Raw genomic sequence first — 20,956 nt, forward strand, 5'->3', positions numbered from 1 at the left:
TGCCATTGTATTTTTACTATGTTATCATGCGGAGACAGATTATGTTGTATAGGCTTATAAAATTATGAGGATTGCTCGTGTATGATGAGAGTGTCTATGTAGTAATGATTGAATTCAAAAGCGGCGACGGAGGGGTGACGACACTCGTGCCCCCCCCCCCCCCCACACACACACACACACACACCCATGACTGGGTGCACGTCACGAGTCTGACTCAATAATGCAGCCCACGAGCTCGACAGTACGCAGGCCTTATATACAAGGCCCAAGAGTCCGACACTCGGCAAAAAAGTCCATGAGGCCGACACTGGGCGAATAAATGTCCCACGAGTCCGACACTCATTGAATCATGGGTGCGCAACGTCGGTCTCGTGGGCCCCTTTCGGACTCATGGGTATTTTTTTTTTTTTTTTTTTTTTTGATCCTCTATGGTGTCAGAATCTTGGGGATATTTGCCTAGTGTCGAGCTAATGGGCTGTTTGGCTCAATATTGGTCAAATGTGGGATGTATAATGGCTCATGAACTTTTTTTACCAATATCGAGCTCGGGGCCGGATATGACTATATATTGTGTCGGGCTCGTGAGATGACTCCGATATATTCGGGGGAGAACAATAATTCAGCATAGATATTTTTACTTTTGAAGAAGTGTACACTCTAAAAACATCCGGGTCAATCTGACCCGGAAAGGGGTCTGTTGGGGTCACACTCCATTCCGGGTCAGAAATGACAAGGAATAGGGTCAGATATGACCCCATTCAAAGTCATGAATTGGGTCAGGGTGACGCCATTCCGGATCTTCATAACCAGACCTGGAACGGAGTGTGACCCCAACGCACCCTCTTCCGGGTCAGTACTGATCAGGATGTTTTTAGAGTGAATAAAAGAGCACCTGGCTTACCTCTTTCAGAAGGTAGGGGGAATAATATTACCGTTCAAGGAAACCAAAGCCCAAAGAATATGGATTGAGTGAAAGCAACGATACAATCATATTAGTAGAACACACCAGTGAAAGATTGAAGAATATCAGACAATCGGTTCAAAAGTTGTTGTTTTTTTAAGTTCCTGCATATTCGAAGGAGACTACTATACACGTCATGGCGTTATTTTGGACAATACATTGAAAAGCATAATCAAAGATCACTTGCCTTTCCTCTTTCAGAAAGCAGGGGGAATAATTCTCTGAAACCAGATGTATTCTCCGCAGAACATATCCCCGACGACAAGATTCAGACCGATCTTTTGGTGAAGGGGAATTAAATACCCTCAACAAGAAGTGAGCCAATAGAATGTGAAACTTGAATTTTCCTTATTTTCCTTATTTTCCTCATATAACGAGAATAATAATACTGTATCATAATGAAGACGTTCATTCATAATCTACACACACACACACACACTAACACACACTCACGCGCGCGCACACACACACACGCACACACACACACACACACACACACACATCACCTGCGTACATAACCGCTCGTTCGTGTCGAGTTACAGCGCCCCCAGTTACTGCGTTTTTTCATAGACACTATACAAAGCATACGCATTCACAGACACAAAAGCATTTATAGGACCCTACGGTGCACTTGCAACAACGAAAAGCAAACGAAGAGTTTGTTTGCAAAAACCGATAAGTCCATTTTTGAAGATTTTGAAGTACGGTCTCTGTCATAAAGTACAAAATAATACCTTTTAAATGATACATTGGTCACTTCATATAAAGGTATACTTTTGAAGTTATGGTCAAAAGAAGCAAAAAATTTTTTATTATTCTCTTTATTTTTCTTGACCTTTAATCGAAAATATCTCCATTTGACAAATATGGACTTATCGGTTTTTGCAAACAAACTCTTCAAACATACCCAAACTCTTACAATTTTGGTACTGTAATATGGTTACACATACACATGCACTTGATTTCCTCGCCTTCCTTTCCCATATCTTTACACCTTCAATCTTTCATGCTCAAATATCATCTTGCAATCTACCGGATTCACCTATTTTAACACCCACTGCACTATAAAATAGATGTAATGTCCAATGGTAAGCTCTAGAAGAATTGAAGCAGTTCTGGTGGACAGTTAGCATCAACATGGAGCTACATGGTATCAATCAACAATGTCACAGCATGACAGTTCACAATGTACATTTGAGCAACAATCTCTTGAATCGGTACCTCCAGTTTTTCACACCATATCATGATATTATGTATGTATGTATTATAATATATATACAGTATACATATATATATGTATATATACTATATTATATATATATACAGAGAGAGAGAGAGAGAGAGAGATGCAGATATATATATATATATATATAGTGTGTGGGTGTGTATGTTTTTTTTTTTTTTTTTCATTGATCATATACACGAGTGCATAAGCATATTTATACAACGTCCAAGTAGATCCTTGTAATTTGATTGGAGGGTTGTTGGTGACGTGATATTCAATAAGTACTCCATTCAACGCGCCGTGCAATTTTGGTTCTATTTTTGCGTGCAACTTGGTTCGATTTTTACGTTCTATTCCACGATTCGAGAAATTGTACGGTACTGCATGCACTGTGAGTTGCATATTGAGGATCGCATGCAGCTAGCGCAGTGTACGTGTACGGTACATGCATGCGCGTATGTAGGCCTATACGTAGTGCTAGTGTACGTGTATGAGCGCTAGCTGTGACCTGTATCTACACTGATTGCACAAGCCAGAAAGAGAATCGCAGTGGATCCACATGTAAGTATGGCTATATTTTTCATACATATATAGACTTCTAGGCCTACTTAGACCTACCCAACAATCCTCCAACAAAATAACAAAGATCTACTTGGACGTTGTATAAAACAAATAGTGTATGGTATTTACTCGTGCAATGGAACGAGATTTCGCACTCGGTGAAAGATGAGGCGCACTATTCAACTCGGCTTCGCCTCGTTGACTAGAGCGCCTCTATCTTTCACCTCGGCGAAATCTCGTACCATTGCACTCGTGACCATTCATTATTTGTATATTATTTTTACTTCTTGTATATGTTATTCAATGCTCAATTCAACCATTCTTTTGTATATCCCATTGAAAACTGAAAATAAAGTTAAGGAATTGAACTGCATTGAAATGACTGAGGAACAGAAACTGCAGAAATTTCCATGACAGCGAACAATTTGATATCAACACTTTGGTAACACACTCCCTTGCTAGAGAAGTATACATCACACACAAATTGTCAGCAACAAGAGTTCAAATTTCAAGGGACCTATCTTCTAAACATGTTTCTTTTAAACAAAGCACAGTACTATTTTATGGCACATGTCAAATAAATAATACAAGGGAATGATATAAACCTTTTTTGCTTTACAAAACGCAACAAAACAACAATCGAATCACTTCATAAAACATGACTGGAGTAACCTCTAGAAAATGCTCAATCCACAAAAAGCAACACAATATACTTCCTTTATAGGGTACATGCCATATGAATAATTACATTTGGGAGCTGCCTAAATCCGTTTTGCTGCCAAAAAGCACAGCAAAACAACTATAGAATCATTTCATAAAACATAACTGGAGTAACCTCTAGAAAATGCTCCATCCACAAAAGCAACGCAATGTACTTCCTTAGGGTACATACCATATGAATAATTACACTTGGGAGCTGCATAAACCTGTTTTGCTGCTCAAAGCATAACAAAACAACAATCAAATCATTTCAGAAAACTCGATGGTAGTGACCTCCAGAAAACTCTCAATCCAACAAGAAGCAACAAAATGTCCTTCCTCAGAGTACAATACCACCATGAAAAAATACTTGAAAGCTGCACAAACCTGTTTAGCTGCTCAAAGCACAACAAAACAACAACCAAATCATTTCAGAAAAATTGACTGAACTGACCACCACAAGACAGTCAATACAGAAAAATGCAAAGTAATGTACACTATTTTGTACTATTATACTTTATGGTACACCGTATGTCATCCAAAGAATACAAGACAACAGTACGTACAACCAAGTTTTCTTGCCCAAAACACTATAACAACAACCTAATCATTCCATAAATCTTAAAGGACAAGTTCACCTTCATAAACATAAGGATTGAGAGAATGCAACAATATTGGTAGAACACATCAGTGAAAGTTTGAGGAAAATTGGACAATCGATGCAAAAGTTATGAATTTTTAAATTTTTGTGTTGGAACCGCTGGATGAGGAGACTACTACAGCTTGTGAGTCATTATGCATACAACAGTATAAAGAAAATGTAAAGAAAATTCAACATATTTTCACTTTTTTCGCATAATAAAAGAGCACTCGACTTGCCTCTTTCTAAAGGCAGGGGGAATAATATTACCCACAACATTTGTCAGTAACGAGTCGGGGGAATGTGTACTTTTTTCAAAAGATGAAATTTTGTGAAATTCTCTTTATATTTTCCTTATATTGTTGTACGCACTTCCGCATGTGACATCTAAGTTATTCACACACTGCAGTAGTCTTCTCATCCAGCGGTTACCGCACAAAAACTTCAAAAATTCATAACTTTTGAACGGATTGTCCGATTTTCCTCAAACTTTCAATGATGTGTTCTACTAATATCGCTACATTCTCTCAATCCTTATGTTTATGAAGGTGAACTTGTCCTTTAACTATAGGGTGCTATCCAGCACATACATCATCCATAAAATGCTAAGTAATGTACTACTTTATGGTACATATTATATAAATAATAAGGAGCATTATAAACCATGTCTGCTGGATAAAAGCTAAAAATAAAATAAAAAAAAATATGAAAAACAATAATTAATGGAACATTTTGGAAAACTTGACTGGAGTGTCCTATACCAGAAAACATTCAATCCTGAAAAAAAAAAAAAGATTCCTCCTTTTTAGGAAGCAGTATGAACCAGTTTTGCTGAAAAAAAAACAACAACCACACTTACAACCAAATCATTTCATAAAGTTTAACTGAAATGCCCTCCAGAAAAATAATGTAATCCGGTTATAGAAAAAAAAATGGCACATATACCATATGAATAATACTAAGTAGCAGTATATTCCAGTTTTCTTGCATAAAATTCAATACATGAAATAGCACTCACATCGTTCCATTATCTTGTCTGGAACGCCTGTATGGTAGTACTCTACTCATACAAATTCAGCATCTGCAAATTAAAACCTAATTTATGTATGTTAGCTATCATACAGGCCTACACGCAAGCACATGTAAAGTGCACTGCTGGACTTTACATGCTATTATACACTGTGATATACTACCACTCTGCATCAATATCATGTTCAATGCACATCTGATAATATCCAATCTTGGTCCTAGTACAGGTATATACATGTTATACTTGTAATGCATTTGCAACCAAGTGTGTACAACACACTGATGTGTCCCAAATGCTACCAAGACAAGATTTTGATTCTTTGAATAACAAACTCCAATCACAAGTGTGTTAAACTCTGGTACCAATCGTAGTACTATGACAGCGCATGAAATTTACAATGGACAAGTGCTACAATCGTATGCACTGTGCATCACACGAGTGGAAAATGACAGTAGACTATACTCTGTGCAGTCTCCCTCAACATTAACAAAGTGAAAACAAAAATCACACAGGTCACATGCCTTTCTCAAAAACTTGAAACCTATGGGCTTCACACTACTTATGTACAAATAATTATATTTCGTATCTTTATTCAACTTTTTTGTTGTGTATCGATGCACTTAACAATACATCCTTATTGACTGCTATAATTGACTTTTTTTTTTATTATACTACAATCATCACTACTTTGTGTATAGCCTCACAAAAACAAACAAACAAATGTACATGTTGTCCCTTTCCATGAGAACATTAAGTAACCCATATGTGATAGAACCAGGACAGCTACAGAACGTATCAACTCTGCTCAAGCTGAAAATTCTAAACCATTGCTTCGGCTGAATTGCTTTAAAATGGAAAGTCATGAATTTTGAGACAAAGACAGTCATGAAGACCAGCCTTTCTCATATACCTATCAGACACAAACTTTCATGCAATGCTTCATTCACTGTCTTTCTGAATATTCCATGTTCTTTGATAGTGATTATGCTGTAATCACAGCATAGAATACATGTATGTTCCCTCTGCACAGTAATATCTATATGTACTGATTCCAATGTAAGTCCATATCAAGATTGGAATAAAATCACTACAAACATCTTTTAAATGAGTTTGTGTAAGAACAGAATGTTGGACAATAAGATGAACTATTACCACTATAATAGCAGTTTAGCAGCTAATCACTATTTTTGTTTTTAGTTTTTTTGGTGTGTTTTGTTTTTTGTTTGTTTGTTTGTTGTTGTTTTTTTGTCTGCTACATTTATATAACAGAGTATTCTGTATTTTCAATGCAACTCACAGGCTACTGTATTTACATAACTATGTTATCATGTAATTACACAATTCTGTATTTTGTCTAGTCTGCTAAATGTGCAATAAACATAGTCATAGATCAGCTGTTGTAGGCTCTTTGAACACAAGCATTCTCACAGAAATCCCACAGGCTTGTGTTTAAATATACAGTAATTGCTTCAACAGTTTATGCCTTACAGAGACAATGAGTATAGATATTGATTATGATGGTTTTATTCATCATGGATTACAAGGAAAAGTGCAATATAAAGGGCCAACATTTCCTAGTATCCCATCCATTACCATCCAAAATACTAGAATTAGAGTGTAATATGATCTGTAGAATATAATACTGTGCTAACGAAATGACTTTATCACAAATTCACAATTGGCAAGTTAAATCAAATTTCAGTGCATACTAAAACACAACATCCTGGCATGCACACGAGTCAATCATAAGCAAAAAGAGTTATTCTTGCCTGACAAGTTGTATTTAGTCAACCTCTTCAACCGTTGGTCCGCTTCTGCCGTGGGATCCACTACCTTGCCCATTCCCAGCATGCATCTTGGCCATGATCGGTGAGCACGTCTTCTGAAGCTCCTCTAGTTGGTGTGTGAACTCTTCCTTGCTTGCCAGGGAGTTGGAATCCAGCCATCGAATGACCTCCTCGACAGCCTTGGTGACTGTCTCCTTGTCCTCAGGACTCAGTTTTTCCTTTGCAGACGGCTCATTGATGACAGATTTGACGCTAAAGGCGTAGCTCTCCAGCTGGTTCCTGGCAGCGATTCTCTCCCGCTGGAGATCGTCCTCAGCCTTGAACCTCTCTGCATCGTTGACCATGCGATCGATGTCTTCTTTGGACAGACGGCCACCGTCGTTGGTGATCGTGATCTTGTTGCTGCGACCTGTGCTCTGGTCCTTGGCTGTCACATTCATGATGCCGTTGGCGTCGATGTCAAAGGTCACTTCGATCTTTGGCACACCTCTTGGAGCTGGAGGAATGCCAGTCAGCTCAAACTGTCCCAGTCGGTTGTTGTCTTTGGTGAGAGCCCTCTCTCCTTCATACACCTGGATGCTCACCCCTGGTTGGTTGTCCGAGTATGTGGTGAAGACATTAGCTGCCTTGGTTGGGATCCTTGTATTCCTCTTGATGAGGGGTGTCATCGCACCACCTGCAGTTTCAATACCCAGGGACAGAGGAGCTACATCAACGAGCAAGACCTCCTTGATTTCCTCGCTCTGATCACCAGACAAGATTGCTGCCTGGACTGCCGCACCATAGGCCACAGCTTCATCTGGATTGATGGACTTGTTGAGGTCCTTGCCATTCAGGTACTCCTGCAGAAGCTTCTGGATCTTGGGAATGCGGGTTGAGCCTCCAACCAGCACCACAGTGTCAATGCCTTTCTTGTCCACCTTTGCATCGACAATTGCCCTCTCAACTGGGTCAAGGCACTTTCTGAAGAGATCAGAGCACAGGTCTTCAAAGCGAGCTCTGGTGATGCTTGTGTAGAAGTCGACTCCTTCAAACAGTGAGTCTACCTCAATACTGGCTTGAGAGCTGCTAGAAAGGGTCCGCTTAGCTCGCTCAGCGGCTGTGCGCAGTCGTCGAAGGGCCCGGGCATTGCTTCGCAGGTCTTTCTTGTATTTGCGCTTGAACTCCTCAGCAAAATGGTTGACCAGTCTGTTGTCAAAGTCCTCACCACCAAGATGGGTGTCTCCAGCTGTTGACTTGACTTCAAAGACGCCGTCATCGATCGCAAGGATGGACACATCAAATGTGCCTCCACCGAGGTCAAAGATCAGGACATGCTTCTCACCTTGCAACTTCTTATCTAGTCCATATGCCAGGGCAGCTGCAGTTGGTTCGTTGATAATGCGCAGAACATTTAGCCCTGCAATGACACCAGCATCTTTGGTGGCCTGTCGCTGAGCATCATTGAAGTAGGCGGGAACGGTGATGACAGCATCTGTAACTTTCTGACCCAGATATGCCTCGGCTGTCTCCTTCATTTTGGTCAAAACCATGGAGCTGACTTCCTCTGGGGCAAGGATCTTATTCTCTCCCATGTACTCAGCTTGCAGCATAGGTTTACCGGCTTGGTTGATCACCTTGAATGGCCAGTGCTTCATGTCAGCTTGCACACTCTCATCTGTGAACCGCCGACCGATCAGTCGCTTGGCATCAAAGATTGTGTTCTGTGGGTTCCTGTAATACATAAAAAAGAGTGGAAAGTAATACAAATAAAGTTTGTCTTGAACATATTACAATGAATGTAATGTTCGATGCTTAACCCTATGACGGTGAGTTGATTTTGCTTTAACATGCATTTCCCATTGATACCTGTCTGACTTGTCTTCGTCAGGTTATAAACAATATACTTGATCTGTACAGCATAAAACTCTGCAGTCTAAACTATAGCAGATTTAGATAAAAACAAGTTTGAAGAAAAAAAAGTGCAATGCGTTGTTTTTTTGTTTTGTTTTGTTTTTTTTGGCGTTTTTCTTTTGAACCCTGGAAATTGTTTCATATCAACAACGCCAATGTTGTAACCTTCAGTGTGTCCATTAATGCCATTGGTATCAAGGAGACAAAATGTGTGATATACATGTATGTAAGTCAGGATAACTTCTGATAGGAAACCTCAGCACAGTTTTTGTAGGTTCACCTTGATAGTAAATGTATACAATGATAATAATAATTATTAACTGACAGTGCTTATATAGCGCATAACACAAAGTGATAGTGTCCCCTTTGCGCTCAACAAAAGGAAAAGATACAAAAGCATACAATTCCAGTTACAGTGATGGTACCGAGCTTCATGTTTGCTTACACTGTTAACAAATGCGTTTTCAAGGACTTGAATCTATTCATATCAGTGATTTGTCTTAATTTCTGAGGTAAATTATTCCATAAGGTAGGGGCATTAAAAGCAAATGTTCTTTCTCCATAAAATTTGGTTCTTCTGTTTGGAATAAGAAATATACAGTATGTTTATTGAGTAATTGCAGCAATATAAGTAGAACATATAATGAAAAGTTTGAGGAAAATCACACCACATGTTCAAAAGTTATGAATTTTAAAGTTTTTTTTTTTTGTTGTTGTTTTTTTTTTTTACACACAGTCATTCCTGGATGAGAAGACGTACTACAGATTATGATGTTGCATGCGTAGAACAGTAGAAAGAGGATACAGAGAATTCCACAAAATTTCATCAGGGTTTTTTTTGAAAAAAAAAAGAAGTGTGATGTACATTCCCTCGAATAGTTACTGATGTATTTTACGAGTAATATTATATTCCTCCCGCCTTCTGAAAGAGGCAAGTCAATTACTCTTTCATCACGTGAGAAAAGTGAAAATATGTTGAATTTTCTTTCTACTTCCTGTAAAACTTCTACACATGTGACATCACAAGCTGTTAGCCTTCTCATTCAGTACCTGTAATGGCAACACTGACACTTCAAATTATATTCATATGATTAACTTTAATGGATTGTCTTTAACTGATGTGTTCTTCAAATATTGCTGCATTCTCTCAATCAGTATTTACATGTGTACATCTATACTAATAAGTGAACTTGCCCTTTAAACCTTACTGTACCACATATATCTTCTGTCCATAGGTTAATGTGGGAAACTGTGTACATTTGACTTAGTAGCTAAGAAAGTGCTAACATTTTCAGAGATACATGTACATTGATTGTCTAAAAAAAATTTTCTTAGAGTTTCTTCTTGCTGAACTTTGGTAATATTGTTTGAACATCTATGTGCCATTGTAAATAGACCATCTGCTATACATGGCCTTCCATCACAAAACCAACAAAAAGTCACACAACCCCTGATTTTGCATTAGAACTCATAATTAGGTGACACTAGTCAACTTATAGTCAATCTTGAGCTTTTCATATTGTTTGAGAGAACAATTTTTCTTAGCAACTGTACAATATCCTTTTCAGGTTTAGAATCATTAGCTTTTCTAGGATTTTTTTTTTTTTTTTTTTAAAGAATAGTGTGACCAGGTAGGTCTCTAGACTTGGGGGCCCTTTTTATTTCTTGAAAAACCTTTTACACACTCTTAACTTTCAGTTATTAATACAGTTATAATTTTTGGAAGAAAAAAATGTTACTGCTTGAAAAGTGAAAAGTTGGTATTAGGTAAAATCCCTTCTCTAGTGTTGACCTAATGGAGTTTGACATCCTGTATTTTGTCCCATTCATATTGCTCAGTGCATAGTTATTCTATCTTATGACAAGATTAAGCACTTGAATAAACCTTGGATACTTCAGAGCCTCTTTTTCAACACTTTTTTTTTTCAGAGTGCATGCTTCTTTCCAAGGCTACTAAAAAGAGAGTCCATTTGAATTGAGTTATAGGCTGACATTATTTTAAAGTTTAAAATCTGCTCCTTCGTAATCTGTAACTATATGACTTTAAAAAAAAATAAAACACATGTCTGGCTACTTTTTTGTTGGTTTTGTGATGCATGGTCACATATAATTATGTTAGGGATACTAAACGAGTCGGTTTAAATTTGAGTTATACAATTTGTAGATCATTTTAAAGCTTAAAATCTACTCTTTCGGAATCTGCCCTTGACTTACAAAACAAAACAAAACAAAATTAGCCTGCTACTTTTTGCTGGTTTTGAAGTGCAGCTATAGGTCCACATTATGGTCTACAAATACTGAGGTACATGTATGTGTAGGTAATGTAAATTTCTCTGCACAGTGATTGATTAATTAAAAAAAAAATGGGGATCAAACTTCAAACTTTTGCCGCTGGCAGTTAGAATCTTGCATGGTCTTACAGACAACACAAATCTTTTCCTTGGAATGCATTTATTGAAATTGTCCTTCTCGACCCAGTCTTATGAAATAGCTTCAGTAGAATATTTCAAAGTTACACTCAGTGCACTCTAATTCAGTCTTACTGGGTATCATCATTAAAAGGAAATTCAGGTAGGCACCTATCTATAAATACTAGGGTCTACTTCTTTAGTCTATCTCTCTTATCCTTTTCCCGATTGCACACAGCTAGGTTAGCAAGGGGTGAGACTGGTTGATATAGAATTCGTAGCTAGAATCTCGCCTAGTCCTGCAGGAGATGTTGTATGTTCAAAGAGATTTATTCTCTTTGGGTAATTTATCTTTCAAATGTATTGATTCACAGATATTATAATCGACACTGTCTGCAGAGTTTCATGATTAGATCATGATCAAATATAAACTAACGGTTACAGGGATGAAATCTTTTTCACAAACATCCTATGAAAGCCTATAAATTAATAGTAAAGTAGATCTACCGAACCCTCCACAACAACACAAGTTCGTGACTTTGTCGAGAAATTTGGAATATTATTGTAATTGTGCACTTACATAGCAACTTGGTTCTTGGCGGCATCTCCGATGAGCCTCTCCGTATCGGTGAAGGCGACGTAGCTCGGTGTGGTTCGGTTTCCCTGGTCGTTGGCAATGATCTCGACTTTGCCGTTCTGAAAGACACCCACACACGAGTAGGTCGTTCCCAAGTCGATTCCAATAGCTGGTGCTTTTCCTGGTGCCATCTTTAGTCTTTACTCTTCAGTGGTTAGGTCCTACTCCGGAATCGAAGAATGAACTCACGACTGCGCTGTCAGAGTGTCAGCGTGTTTGCTTTTTGGTCCAGAAACACTACAAACGTGCCCTGCTGATAATGCTCCGATGAATGTAAGTCAGGTCGGCAGAATAAAACTTGAAGTATCGTGTAGTAAATTTGTCAGCAGATCCTTCCTTTGTTTGATCCTCTGGATCGTCTGTCCAAAAACTCGTATAGCTGTTGAACAGTGAAATGACCTAGCAGACGCCAATCTTTCGTTTTTATAGACATCTCACACGCGCCTGGTATCAAGGAGAACTTTCTGGCAGGCATGACCGTGCGTGCTAAATCGGGTAGCAGGAGAACCAATCAGTGGCCTCAAAATACATGGGAACGAGTGGGCTCGAACGTTCGAGATCCGGCTTCAAGACTGTACTACGTTCATGCCTGTAGAGCATGGATCGTTGCACTCAACTATATTGTTCGCGAAATGATTACAGTCTTGAAAGGACAGGTAAACACACTGCAAGAGGGCGCTATTCATGTTTCGCTGGTTTTGCCGGCAGTGTGGAACTAGCAGAGATTGAAGTGTACGACTGAAGGGATCGGTATATAGTTTTTGTTGAGATGGACCCTTAGGTTTCCAACCTTTTTGTGAGATAATGAGAAAGCTCATCATGAAATATGAAAGAACACGTAAGAGGGAATCAAAATGTATTTGATAAAAATTAGTTGAGATATCCAACACAAAGGGATCCTTAAGGTGGGTCTTGTAACGATCGCTTTGTTTTATTTTTTTTTTTTTTGATATATCTCAGCCAATTCAAAACTGATTTTCATTAAATCAACTTTGAATTCCTTTCAGAATTGTGTGCTCAGGGGCCTGTCTTATAAAGACTTGTGATAGAAATCAATCACAAGTTTCTTGTGAGCTGCAATGCAAGTTGCGATTGATTTGGGGACTTGTGACTGATTTGAAGGCTTTTTAAGACGGGGCCCTGTAAAATTTCATAATGGTCTCTCAGAATCTCGTAAAAAATCAAAACCCCAATTTTCAACTCCGCCAATACTGTTATCATCCCTTAAAGCCGAGTAATTACTGACTATACTTTTTGATAAAGCTATATACCTATAATTGTAAAATTAGGCCTACTGCTACATTTAATATAATGGTGATGCTGACAGTACAATGATAATTGCTTAACATCGTCATCATGACATATTGTCTATCATAATTATCGGTGATATTAAATGAACACCCGAATAGGATAAGCGGTCATGCAATCCACAATGATGTTCGTTGGTTAATGAGTGTTTGCACACAGAAGGCTCATGTGCAGACAGAACTGCGCACTTTACATAGGAATTAGTTGTTTATTTCCTCATCTGTCAGGAATGATAAAAAATGATTTGCAATTAGGATTTATGAATATGAAAGCGATATACCCACACATGAAGTATGCTGTAGACCGGCTATACACAAAGTTATAGTCAACCATTTGGTTAGGAGAGTCGTGTCCACAAGCGACATGAAAGGATTCAGTTTTACTTTTGGTGTGAATTAGTCAGGCATAACCTGTTGTTATTGCGGCTGCTGTTCGTTATTCCGAAGGTTCGTTATTCCGAAGGATCGTTATTCCGAAGGTTCGTTCAGTTATCCGAAAATGAAATAGGGTCCGTAAAGAACCTTGGGAATATTGAGCTTTGTTTCATTTTCGGATTAACGAACCTTCGGAATAACGAGCCTTATTTCATTTTCGGATTAATGAACCTTCGGAATAACAAAACTTATCACATTTTCGGATTAACGAACCCTCGGAATAACGAATCTTCGGAATAACGAACCTTCGGACTTTAACCTTCAGAACAATGAAGTTTCGGAATAACGAACTGTAACCGTTATTGCTGCTGCTGCTGCTCCTGCTATTGTTGTTGTTTGAACATTACTGGAGCCGTTCCTTAATGGGCAATTTCCTCCAGAAGAAACAAAGAAGTCGGATTACTATTATAAGTTCACGTAAAACATAAAATACACGCGGCGTATAGGCCTATCAAACAAAACATTAGGATTATTATACATTTATACACACGCAGCCTATAGACTTATTGTTTCTATGTTTTTGTGCAAACATCACACAATGTCTGCATGTATAAGTTCTGCCGCTCATTAATACGTTCAAACACGACAATGATATTGCTGGTCTCCACGGGCCACACGTCGTTATACATCGAATACTATCATGTTCATAGTGTGTGTGTATAAAATGTACTTTGAATTAATTTGTAAGACAGTATGCTTGCTTATGTGTCGTGTAATGCTAATTTCTAAATATGTGTATTCTTTTGTTATGTGTGATTTGGAAAAAGGCAGAAATCAAATCAAAAATCAATCAGTCAAATCGAATCGATACTTCAGGGCACCGTTTCATCAAAGTTGTCAGCCCTGACAAGTTGCCAGTCTCTGACAATTACCATAGCAACACTCAGTGACCAAAGCTTCTCAGCCAGTTAAAACCAAGGATTTTACTGAAATTGTCAACGCTGACTAAATTGATGAAACACCCCGTCCTAGACATCTACTTCGGGCAGTAAAAATGCACCCAACTTTCCTCTTAGTAGCTATTTTATATTCTTCATCTCTATAATCTTTCTTCATATCCATTAGTTTTCCACATATGGCGGAGAACCTTTTTCTCTTGCATTAGCATAAAAATGTACTTTACTATAAGTAAGAAAAATACACAATTTAAATAGGCCCTATTACATATTATTTTTCTTTATAGGTAATCAGTACCCGCATAAAAAATAACGTCTGTGGTACAGCCACGGAACGTAAACATGTATAGCGCCCTCTTCCAATACGTTCGCGAATATTCTCACACGGTCTAGATCGCTGCAATATCTGTGTGTGTTTACATAACCAGCAGTGCAGTAACAGACATGATGTCATGCGACTTACATAGCACAGGTTTACACACACCACGGTTGCCTTGCCAGAAAATTCTCCTAGCTCCCAGAGGCGTGCACCAATACCTATAAAAACTGAAGGATGGCGTCTGCTAGGTCAGTTCACTGTTCAACAGCTACAAGAGTTTTACACACGATCCAGAGGATCAGACAGAGGAAGGATTCGCAGGCAAATTTACAGCACGATCTATCAACAAGTCTTATTCTACCGACCTGACTAAATTCATAGGAGCCCCATACTATTCGCATAAAAGTACAGACCAGCAGTCACGTTTGTACAGTCGGTGTTTCTACCACTAAGTACCAACGCGCTGAAAAGAACAAAAGTTGTGAGACAGCCGTGAGTTCATTCTTCAATTCCGGAGTAAATTTACAACCACTGTTGTGTAAAGATGGCACCAGGAAAAGCACCAGCTATTGGAATCGACTTGGGAACGACATACTCGTGTGTCGGTGTCTTCCAGAATGGCAAGGTCGAGATTATTGCCAACGACCAGGGAAACCGAACCACACCGAGCTACGTCGCCTTCACCGATACGGAGAGGCTCATCGGAGATGCCGCCAAGAACCAAGTTGCTATGTAAGTATTTAAAGGCCTCTTTTCACTTTACTGTCTTTAGTATGACTACCTCAAGGTCTCTATCTTTCTTCCCAGTGCCACTTAAGCACTTCAGCCAGGGGTACTATAAAACAAAAAAACAAAAACAAAAACAAAAAGTAGTGGGGGGGGGGGGGGGAAGTGGTGACACCTATATGTATTCCATTGTGTGGTGAAAAAAAAAGAAAAAAGGTGAGGGCCCAAGCCGCCCCCCCCCCCCCCGGGTTCATGAATATTCATGCTAACTTTCTGTGTGGACTGTATAAAAGGGGGATCTACAGTCACTTAGTCACTGTGTTATTGTTTCATGTGAATATGGCTAGCCTGAATACCTCCGCCAAGGGATGAGGTTATGTTTTCATATAAAATACCATTTGTTTGTTCGTTAGTTCATTTGTCTGTGTGCAAAATAACTCATAAAGTAGTTAACGGATTGGAATGAAACTTGCAGGAAAGGTTGAGAATGGTACAAGTAACAAACGATTAACTTTTGGTAGTGATCCGAGAATTTTTGGGAAATTTATGAAGGATTTTTGATATTTTGGCAGGTAGGGTCAATGAACTTGGGAGTTCAGGCTGCGTGTATTTGAGGTTTGCATGCGCGCACTAAAGTACATGCTCTAGTTTCTGCTAGGGCGAGGCGCGCCGTGCGACTGAGGGTTTATGACGTAATAAATAAAGGCTGCTATATTGGGAAATCGGGCAACTAGCTTTCAGCACACTACAATGTAAGTAGTCCACTTTCAGCATGCTACAGTACGTATGGGTGGAAATCACTGATATCTCTATGGAAGAACAAGATCAGTGATGGAAATGAGCTGCATGCTTGGCGGAGGTCTGCGCTCTTTGAGTGCTCTTCTAGTATTAATAATAGATTCTAGGTTCTCTAGCTAACATTAAATGTTAGAATCTATAGCTATCTATGCTATGTGGTACACAGTTTATGACATAAATTTACTGACGTATCATGAAATAACATTGTCATATTGAATATTCAACTAAGATGTGATCGAGTGGGAAATCCATTTACCAGCTGATCAAGGGTTGTGTACAGGTCGCATATAATGTGAAAATATTTGACGAATGGTATAATTTCAAGCTTAGTCTCTTCCTACAAGGTAGGTGTTTTAGACCAAAGATGAAGAGAGACCATGTAATGTTAACAGAGTTTCAAGTATGATTCCCTGCTCATATTTCAATGAGACAATCACAGGAGATTTATGACATGAATTTTTTTGATTTCCTGAACAAATTTCCAAGACTCCAAACAAATCCAAGGAAATACAGAGCATTGATTTTCATTCTGAGTTTCTATCTAAGCTATTTTTTTAAACACTTTAAATTGCAAAGTCCTGTATACACTGTACATGGTACATGTACTAGATAATAGCACATTGTAAATCATTAAAGCACATAACATGGAATTTGCCAAAGTTTTGCTGACAACCAAATTTATTTGTTTTTATTTCTGCTGTTTCTTTATGCATAACAGGAACCCAAAGAACACAATCTTTGACGCAAAGCGACTGATAGGTCGGCGGTTCACAGACGAAAGTGTGCAAGCTGATATGAAGCACTGGCCGTTCAAGGTGATGAACCAAGGAGGCAAACCTTTGCTGCAGGCTGAGTACATGGGAGAGAATAAGATCCTCGCCCCAGAGGAAGTCAGCTCCATGGTTCTCAGCAAAATGAAGGAGACGGCGGAGGCATATCTGGGTCAGAAAGTCACTGATGCTGTCATCACCGTTCCTGCCTACTTCAATGATGCTCAGCGACAGGCCACCAAAGATGCAGGTGTGATTGCAGGGCTGAATGTTCTGCGCATTATCAATGAACCAACTGCAGCTGCCCTGGCATATGGACTAGATAAGAAGTTGCAAGGTGAGAAGCATGTCCTGATCTTTGACCTCGGTGGAGGCACATTTGATGTGTCCATCCTGGCGATTGATGACGGTGTCTTTGAAGTCAAGTCAACAGCTGGAGACACCCATCTTGGTGGTGAGGACTTTGACAACAGACTGGTCAACCATCTTGCCGAGGAGTTCAAGCGCAAATACAAGAAGGACCTCCGAAGCAATGCCCGTGCCCTTCGACGACTGCGCACAGCAGCTGAGCGAGCTAAGCGGACTCTGTCTAGCAGCACTCAAGCCAGTGTTGAGGTAGACTCGCTCTTTGAAGGAGTTGATTTCTACACAAGCATCACCAGAGCTCGCTTCGAAGAACTGTGCTCTGATCTCTTCAGAAAGTGCCTTGACCCAGTTGAGAGGGCAATTGTCGATGCAAAGGTGGACAAGAAACGCATCGACACTGTGGTGCTGGTTGGAGGCTCAACCCGTATTCCCAAGATCCAGAAGCTTCTGCAGGAGTACCTGAATGGCAAGGACCTCAACAAGTCCATCAACCCAGATGAAGCTGTGGCCTATGGCGCAGCGGTCCAGGCAGCCATCTTGTCTGGTGATCAGAGCGAGGAAATCAAGGAGGTCTTGCTCGTTGATGTAGCTCCTCTGTCCCTGGGTATTGAAACTGCTGGCGGCGTGATGACACCCCTCATCAAGAGGAATACAAGAATCCCAACCAAGGCAGCTGAGACCTTCACCACATACTCAGACAACCAACCAGGTGTGAGCATCCAGGTGTATGAAGGAGAGAGGGCTCTCACCAAAGACAACAACCGACTGGGACAGTTTGAGCTGAGTGGCATTCCTCCAGCGCCAAGAGGTGTGCCAAAGATTGAAGTGACCTTTGACATCGACGCCAACGGCATCATGAATGTGACAGCCAAGGACCAGAGCACGGGTCGCAGTAACAAGATCACGATCACCAACGACAGCGGCCGTCTATCCAAAGAAGACATCGATCGCATGGTCAACGATGCCGAGAAGTTCAAAGCTGAGGACGATGTTCAGCGGGAGAGAATCGCTGCCAGGAACCAACTGGAGAGCTACGCCTTCAACGTCAAATCCATCGTCAGTGAACCATCCACGGAGGGCAAGCTGAGTCCTGAGGACAAGCAGGCGGTCATCAAGGCTGTCGATGAGGTCATGCGATGGCTGGATTCCAACTCCCTGGCAACCAAGGAAGAGTTCACGCACCAACTAGAGGAGCTTCAGAAGACGTGCTCACCAATCATGGCCAAGATGCATACTGGGAATGGTCAAGAAAGTGGATCCTGCGGCAGAGGTGGGCCTACTGTCGAAGAGGTTGACTAAACATCAACCAAGAATGACCTTTTTTGTATTCACTTATTATGACTGACTTGTGGTTCTCCACCTAGGAGGCTTACGTATGTACGATTGTACATATAAGTGTTGGAGCTGGATTACAGTTGTATACATAATATATTTTTTTTTTTTACTTGAATTCTTGAACTTGTGAATAAGTCATGTCATTAGCTCAAATATTATTGTTCAGATAGGATACATGTGTGTACATGTACACTATGATTTATCTCATTGTTCAATATCTTATGAACAAATTTAAAACCTCCTGATAGTGATTTTCTTCAAATCTTGAATTTTTCTCTACAACTGATGAGACTTCATTATAGTTATAATTTAGACTTACATTGAAATCAAAACACATTGCTATTACCAGTGCAGAGGGAATGTATTACTGGATTATAGAAAGCCACTACTTGACATACAGATTGTATGTTATTCAGACAATCACTAACTAAAGCATTGTATGAAAGTTTGTGCAATCACTAAATAAAGATATGAGAATTTGTGTATACATACTCAAGAACACTCAGTTTTTTTATCACAATGCATGCACTCACTTTACAATAGATGATAAATTTCTGTAGCTGTGTGTTGATGGGTTTCACATGTGCTTACGGAAAGGGATTGCACATTTTGCTTTGTTTTGGGTATTTGTTTTGTTTTTTGGCAGATTGTAATTCAAGTATCTGAGTGAAATTGTAGGTCATAGTCTAGGACAGATTTTGACCTATGTAGTTAAATTTTTGGACTTTGCAGATCTTGATACAGATGTCAGAATGTTGTCAGTTTTCCTATTCTACAGGTGCTTGTATGACCTATATGTACCTACCATACTTGTAGCCTGACTATACACCCTGCATCCATAGACCTGCCACAACTTCTGTACAGCGACAGGTCTGTGTTTAAATACAAGTAGTTACCATACTTGTTGATACAGTGTACAATTGTATCGTTTGTCACTTGTCAAATTTATGCAATCTCAAGAGTATTATGATTTATATTAGAGCTTAAATTGCTGTTTTCGTGACTGGAGTTGTTGTTTTTGTTTGTTTGCTTGTTTGTGTTTTCTTTTGGGGGGATACAATTAAAAGTATATTAGAAGTATATAGTAATAGTACATATAATAAGTAATAGTACATATTTTGTTTGACCAATAGTTCAGTATGTTGCACACACTTGGTAACATGCACATTGTACTGGATTGTCGGGATTGAATACTATCAGATGTGCATGAAAGATGGTATTGATGCGGTATGATAGCAACACATGTGTAGGACTGAGGTGTACATATAATCGTACATCAATTAATTTCATTTCACATTGTACTTTGTACAGTGACATTTTGTGCATTAAGTATTTCCAGGTGGGATCCAGTCAAATTGTATGGAATGATTTGGTTGTTGTTATTGTTGTTGTGTTTTGTGTAGCGAAGCTGGACTTTGCTGCTGCTCCCTAGTATTTGATACTGCTTGTGTCATACGACAGTACTGGGTGCTTTGAATATTTCTTAAAGATATTTATACAGTATTATAATGTAATCATGTTTATAGTGTATAATGCCTCTAGTATGAAATATGAACTCTTGCTGCTAATATTTGTGGATGATTTTATATTTATGCCTCCAGCAAGGAAGAGTGTTATAGTGTGCTTAATAAATTGTTTGTTTTCATGGAAATCTCTGCTGTGCCTGCTTCTATACTTTGCCCAAATGTGAACTATCATGTTGTGAAATTGTTGGTTGAATTGGTACTGGATGTTTGCCTTAAACTGTTTCAATTTGTGTGGGCTCACTCTGTTGCTGAGCAGCCATCAGACTAAATCTGTCTTGGTGCAGTATGTCGCTTGCAAGATGATGATGAAATTTGATCATGAAAGATTAGAGATGAAAACATAATGGGACAGTGATGTGATAAATGAGAGGATAAGATATTAAATGATATGTATATTTAAATGTTCAATTTCATTGTTGCAAGTACTGGGATTGCTAATGTGACTGTGTGATATGCATGCTTGTGTGTGTGTGTGTATATTATATTATCTATCTCTCTCCCTCTCTCTCTCTCTCTATATATATATATATACATCTATCTATATATATATATATGTATATATATATATATATATATATATATATATATATATATATATATGTGAGATATGAGAAAGGAAGGAGAAAATCGGTGCGTA

General features: G+C 39.1%; 2 protein-coding genes across 2 annotated transcripts; one reads left to right on the forward strand and one right to left on the reverse strand.

The window, feature by feature from the left end:
- Positions 1 to 4,590: 4,590 nt before the first annotated feature.
- On the reverse strand, positions 4,591 to 11,972 carry LOC140229419 (heat shock 70 kDa protein IV). The gene is made up of 2 exons (XM_072309671.1): positions 11,785 to 11,972; positions 4,591 to 8,616 (listed from the first exon to the last, which is right to left on the reverse strand). Exons 1-2 carry the CDS (start codon positions 11,970 to 11,972, stop codon positions 6,900 to 6,902), a joined length of 1,905 nt encoding a protein of 634 aa, XP_072165772.1. The 3' UTR covers positions 4,591 to 6,899.
- Positions 11,973 to 15,342: 3,370 nt separating this feature from the next.
- LOC140229418 (heat shock 70 kDa protein IV-like) lies at positions 15,343 to 20,438 on the forward strand. The gene is made up of 2 exons (XM_072309670.1): positions 15,343 to 15,530; positions 17,041 to 20,438. Exons 1-2 carry the CDS (start codon positions 15,343 to 15,345, stop codon positions 18,755 to 18,757), a joined length of 1,905 nt encoding a protein of 634 aa, XP_072165771.1. The 3' UTR covers positions 18,758 to 20,438.
- The last annotated feature ends 518 nt before the right edge of the window (positions 20,439 to 20,956 follow it).

The sequence above is a fragment of the Diadema setosum genome, chromosome 6, assembly GCF_964275005.1.
Source record: "Diadema setosum chromosome 6, eeDiaSeto1, whole genome shotgun sequence".
NCBI lineage: Eukaryota > Metazoa > Echinodermata > Echinoidea > Diadematoida > Diadematidae > Diadema > Diadema setosum.

Bases quoted from the DNA above. Each gene is read 5' to 3' on its own strand.
- LOC140229419 (XM_072309671.1), bottom strand. From the start codon at position 11,972: ATGGCACCAGGAAAAGCACCAGCTATTGGAATCGACTTGGGAACGACC. The intron at 8,617-11,784 runs GTAAGTGCACAA...TATGTATTACAG, and splicing joins GCCAAGAACCAAGTTGCTAT to GAACCCACAGAACACAATCT.
- LOC140229418 (XM_072309670.1), top strand. From the start codon at position 15,343: ATGGCACCAGGAAAAGCACCAGCTATTGGAATCGACTTGGGAACGACA. The intron at 15,531-17,040 runs GTAAGTATTTAA...TATGCATAACAG, and splicing joins GCCAAGAACCAAGTTGCTAT to GAACCCAAAGAACACAATCT.